This window comes from Lontra canadensis, unplaced genomic scaffold, assembly GCF_010015895.1.
Source record: "Lontra canadensis isolate GAN:19392208 unplaced genomic scaffold, GSC_riverotter_1.0 scaffold18, whole genome shotgun sequence".
Lineage (NCBI taxonomy): Eukaryota > Metazoa > Chordata > Mammalia > Carnivora > Mustelidae > Lontra > Lontra canadensis.
Window position 1 is genome coordinate 17058401 of NW_022631012.1, and position 6037 is coordinate 17064437.

General features: G+C 32.4%; 1 protein-coding gene across 1 annotated transcript in view; it reads left to right on the forward strand.

Annotated features, from left to right (window-relative positions):
• PGAP1 (post-GPI attachment to proteins inositol deacylase 1) overlaps positions 1 to 2175 on the forward strand; it is a 78526-nt gene extending 76351 nt beyond the window's left edge. Inside the window, exon 27 of the mRNA XM_032860176.1 lies at positions 500 to 2175. Coding sequence (XP_032716067.1) covers positions 500 to 638 — 139 coding nt within the window. The 3' untranslated portion in view covers positions 639 to 2175. The remainder of the gene's footprint in view (positions 1 to 499) is intronic.
• Positions 2176 to 6037: the final 3862 nt, after the last annotated feature.

The following is a 6037-nucleotide window of genomic DNA, read 5'->3' on the forward strand; positions in this document are numbered from 1 at the left end:
GTAAAAAGGTAATAGTCTTTTCTGATAGCATTTTTCTTTTAGAAAGATTTAGTGTCTTGTTCTAATATTATTCGTGTTAGGAATTAAGGATTCCTTTTTTATTTGGTTAAGATTTTTGTTTTGTTTTGTTTCATTTGTTTTTTTGCTATTACAAGTAAGGTTAAAATAGTTCTGTAGCTATGTCCTAGTAAATATTGATTATTTTTAAAAGGATTAATCTTTAGTGGTAGAATTGCTGAATGAAAGTCCAACTAACATTTTTCTGTTGTCAAAATTTAAAAGACTAAACAAAGCTGATTATTTACTTAATAGAAATATTGTTCTCTAGCTAAAATGTGGCTTGTATTGATCTTTTTAAAAATTATGGACAGTTAAATTCATTATATGAAAAATTCTAACATTACTTAGAACACCTTCTCAAAACTGTAAAAAAATCAACATATTCTGGTTTTGCCTATAATGTAGTTTACATAATGTATATTTTTCTGTTTCTTTACAGTAAATTGTTGAAGACTACTTCGCAATTTCCACTTCCTCTGGCTGTTGGTATAATTGCTTTTGGGTCAGCACATTTATACAGGGTTCCATGCTTTGTTTTCATTCCTCTTTTACTCCATGCATTATGCAACTTTATATAAGACTGAATTTAAGGAATGATAAAAATAATTTATACATTTAGGGTCAGTAAGAAGAGGGAATGCACAGATTCATCAATGTGGACAGGAAGATCCTTTGGAGAAGACCAGTCTATTTTTACAATATTGAAAATAGGAAATTAGTTTTATAATGCTTGAGAAAAGTTGAAGCATGGTTTTGTTTTGTGGTATGGCATCCACGTACTAGTCATTTTTTTTTAAATGGAAAAAAAGGGTCTTGGCCACTTTTTTGAGGATTTCTGCATATCAGCTATTCTGCTTGATTGACCATAGTGGGGATCTTCTAAATACTCAGTAAATGTAGCATTGCTTGTAATCTCAACTCAAGCGTTCTCCTCATTTCATCAAACTTTTTCTGAAAAGTTGGTTACTTTGTATTTGGTACAGCATGCATATTGAGAAACCAGTCTTAAAAGATGAATGAAAAAGGAAAAGATCAATGAAATTCACAACTCTTTGGTTTCTCAAAAATGAAATAACCTCAGAGAGTCTTTGGCCAGTTTTTGGCAGCCACAGTGAACAAGGCAGATCTTTTGTTTTCTTACATCTGTGAAATACAACTTTTAATTTTAAGGAGACATGTTTTCTTGGTAACTAATGCAAGATTGGTGAACATAATTTAAACTCAAAACTTACTGAAATTTTCTCACTACTTTTCAAATACAGATCTTATTTTGTATTCTGGGTGAATATCAGGAGACTATTAAAGAAATCTTTTGTTAAATTTAAAGAAAATTGTCCCAGATATTTACTTAATGTTGTTGGAGCAGTACAGTTGTTCAGTATATACCATTTTATTTAATTCATTGACTGCATGGTTGCCAAAAGTGCCTCAGATCATGATGTATTTTTAAAATAACTAAATTCCAGTGGTCAGAAAAAACTCTAGGTTTGCACAGTTTCTGTCTTCTGTAGGAAAAAAAAGTCAGCATGATCAAGTGGTGGACCACGTTTGATATGTAAAATTATACTATTAATGGAATAACCAACTGTTACACATTAATAGCATAAGTATAAACAGTATACTTGAATAATTTGGAGGTTTTAGCCACTAGTTTTAACAATGGCATATTAAGTTGCCACGGTGATTAGCTTGGTTTGACAGAAAAGAGAGGAATATTTCTATTTCATTTCAAACTTCAGCTAACTTTTAGCTACAGAAGAATAGGTAATAGAGCTAGGTATCTGCCTTAAGATAGAATAAACTCAGGCTGAGGTATACTTGGCTTATCCTTTAGATGTATATGCTCTACATACCCAAAACCATTTAAGTAAAGCCCATAAATCCCAGTAATACTTGTGAACTTTTGTCCTTGTTAGTACCCAGGAATGTCCTTGGGTACCAGATCCATTTTTTCAGCAATTGCATCTGGATTCCATTACAACCTCTCAGCTGTTACTGCTTGTGGAGGGTTACCCCCACTTCACTGCCTGGAGAGGGTTAACTCACTTTACTTCTCAGTTACTCCTCAGGCCCTTGCTCTTTTGTGGAGTTGAAGAGGATCTCCGTGTTATCTGTGAGGGTTTAATTTAATTTTTTTAATTTAATTTTTTAAAATTAATTAAACTTAAATTAATTAAAGTTTAATTCCATTGTTGTCTCTCTCAGCCTCATGCCTGTTGTTCAGTATTTATATTTACACTTATGGAGATCATTAAAGGGGAGTAATAACCTCACAGTAGACAGGGCAGATAGTTCAGGTTCTTGTTTGTTTGAGTGAGGTAGCACAAGGATAAAATACAAAATGCTTATTTGTTCAGTGTATGAAAGGAAAGAGAGTTTATTATACACTTGTCCCATGGCATACCACATGTGTATTTAAATGACGTATCTGCTTAATTTTACCTATTCATATATTCATAACTAAGTTTTAGATACATTGTATCTTTGGTTTTTTTTTCACTGATATCATTATGTTTTTAAGTTATAGGTTAAATGTGTCGTTTAACTCTTTCTGAACTTATGTTTATATTCAGAAAGAAAGAACTTTAGAAAATTAATTAATTTCTCTTTTCTATTGGCAGCCACAGTCATTTTGGGTTTTTTTAATTAACATATAATGTATTATTTGTTTCAGGGGTACGGGTCTGTGATTCATCAGTCTTAGATGATTCACAGCGCTCACCATAGCACACACCCTCCCCACTGCCCATCACCCAGCCACCCATCCCTCCTAATCCCCCCTCCCCTCCAGCAACCCTCAGTTTGTTTCCTGAGATTAATAAGAGTCTCTTACGGTTTGTCTCCCTCTCTGGTTTCATCTTGTTTCATTTTCCCTCTCTTCCCCTATAATCCTGTCTTGTTTCTCAAATTCCTCATATCAGAGAGATCATATGATAATTTTCTTTCTCTGATTGACTTCTCTTAGCATAATACCCTCCAGTTCCATCCATTTCATTACACATGGCAAAAACATTCATTGTGTTTATATGATTTAAAATCTCCTTGTTCAGTCAGTACTGCTCTTGAATAAAATGTAACAAGCTTAAATTTCTAATTTGTGAGTAGGAGATTAGCTTTTTAAAGCAGAAGACTAGGCACACTAATTCTCACTAAACAATTTTGATACGAGTGTAGTTATCAAGTCCTAAAGTCTCATTTGTTCCAACAGAATATTTCATTTTAGGGCTATAAAAAAGATTCAGATTAAACATTTAATAAACAACAGTAGGTTGGGTCTTTAGCCATCAAATACACACACACACACACACACACACACACTCTCACACATACACATTTTGACAGGGTGTTTATCAAATCCTGATGCTCTTGAAGCCCAAATAACTACCAGATATGAGAAGGTAGGCTCTGTCTGAAGATTAGGGAAATTGATGTTTCTGTCACTTGGGGAAAAAAATAGTCCTTCTGTCTTTAAATTATACATTGTTTCTACCATGCTTGCAACCTATATTATTAGCTGGCAAAACAGTACAGCTTTATTAGAAATGTTACTAAAAATTATTTACTGGCAGTTACAGGTTATTGAGTTCAACAAACTTCTGAGCTCGAGTGCTGTAACATTTTTATTTAGCATTTGGATTTTGAGTGAGTTTTGTGTTATAAAAATTACTCTTGTACCCTATTGTTGATAATTAGATCCAATAGGAAAAATACTGAGTGATTTTAATGTTTCTAAAGCCTCAATTGGAGTTACTAGTATAATTTGGAACTGATAATATGGTAGCAAACATTGACCGCTTTTTTCTGGATCTTTTTCATGCCAGAAATTAAATAGATTCTGCTAACTCTTTTCTTGGTTGTCACTAGAATGAAAATATTTAAAACAGTGTTCCCAAAAAGCCATTCTTGCCTGGTTCACATTGATTTGGAGTTTCTTCAGTATATATTGATCATGTATTGATTAATCTTTAATTTTTTTTCATATTTTGGTCAGATAAATTCACATGTATCCAATGGAATACCTTTTCTTGACTGAACTACACTATAGTATCTACATGATTATATAGTAAAGAAAAATAAAGAAATATACTAGGCCTAGTAAATGTTCGTTGTTGATTATCCTATCACTCGTGCAGATGGTACACATTTCCACCATACACACATACTTAAATGAAGCAGATTATCTGATTTGTTCATTATCTAGTTCTACATTCTTCCTAATGCTTCAGACTTGTCATTCATAGCATAGTATATTTATTTTACTTCGTTGCTCATTAGCAACTCTTAACACGTAGTGGCCAGGGGAAGTAAAAGGAGGGGAAATGGGAGAAACACAAAGATTATGGAATGAACTAGGGCTGTTGATTCCTGACTCCTCAGATAGTTTAGCTGACCTGTATTTTCATATTAGGCATTAGGTCTAAATTAGTGTAATGTCTTTATTAGGAAGTTTAGTGTAAAACTTTACAGTGCTGCACTTGCAAATTTAGTAACCTATTATTAAAATCAGTTGGGAAATTTTTTTTTAATGTTATGACTCTCTATGACTAGGCATCTGTTGATTATTTTTTTGTCATCACTTTTTGTTTTCTCAGTGTTACATATCATAGGAAACTAGATACCATGTGAGGTTTTTCAGGGAGGGAGTCAATTTGGAGGGCATGATGCACTCCCACGAAGTAGTAAACATATTTTTGTATTACGTGGGGCGCCTGGCTGGCTCAGTCCATGGAGCATGTGACTCTTGATCTGGGAGTTGTGAATTCAGGCCCCACTTTGGGTGTGAAGATTACTTAAAACCTTTTAAAAAAAAAGAAAAAAGAAAACTTCCTTGCCACAGAAGGTAATGTAGAAGATACTTTTATGAAATAGATGATTAGGAGCTGAAATTTTATCTCACTCTTTTTGTACAAAGGACAGCATTTCAAAGTCTGCAATGAACTTTTATTTATACATAATACACGCATTCTTTCACAGTAAGTTTCAATAGCCTGAAGAAATAGGGAGTCTGTGAGACTACTTGTGTACTTTACTTTTAATAAGGATAATAGGAAAGAAAAGTCAAGTCAGTAATCCAAATCTGCATATGTGTACTGTAAGTGTTTAAGAATTCACATTTTTGTGTTGAATTATATTATGAATATAGAAGACTGACTTTGTATATTAGCAGTTTTAAGAACAGAAGAAAGTTTGGAAATAGTGAGAATAGACTAATTTATTTCATTAATAGTGTAAATGTAACAGTACACCTAAATCAATAATATGTGTCTTTCACAAGTTAAATGATACTCTAAGCTACATCCTGATTATATTGTCTACGGTTGAAAATTTTAAATCAAGTACAGGACTTTCTAATAGTGTTTGGTGTGTTATGCTGCCAAAAATGCCTTTGGTTTGAAATGCCAAATAACCAATTTCCGGTGACTTTGTATAGGACTTGATATATATGAGTCAAAATTCCTCTGTACCAATTCTGTACATTGTAGATTTGAATGCTTGTAAAAAACTGTATTTGTTAAAGTATTTTGGTTAGTGTAAATTTGTTTGCATATTTGAATTTTAGTCTTAATTTAGGAAGGCTAAAAAAGTAGCCAGTTTTGTAAAGTTCGTATACTATTTTTAATGTTATTTTTGTTTTTAGTATTTGTATTCTAGTAGTGTTACTAGTAAAAGATTTATAGACAAAGCATAGAACCGTTAACTGTTCATAAGCCAAAACTATAGGCATCTTTTATATTTCATGTTGCACTTGTTTTGTTTCATATTGGACTTTTTACATCCCTTTTGCAGGAAAAAAAACACATTTGAGCTTTTTTAGCATAAAACTCTGCATTGAAAAATATAACTGTATTCATATGGTTAGCAAAACACACTGCCACCAAAGCTAAGTGAAACTGTAAAATACCTCCAGATATTTGTGCCAATGAATTTTTCTTAACATATTGGGATTATAGGAAAAATATTTTCAGTATTTTTCATC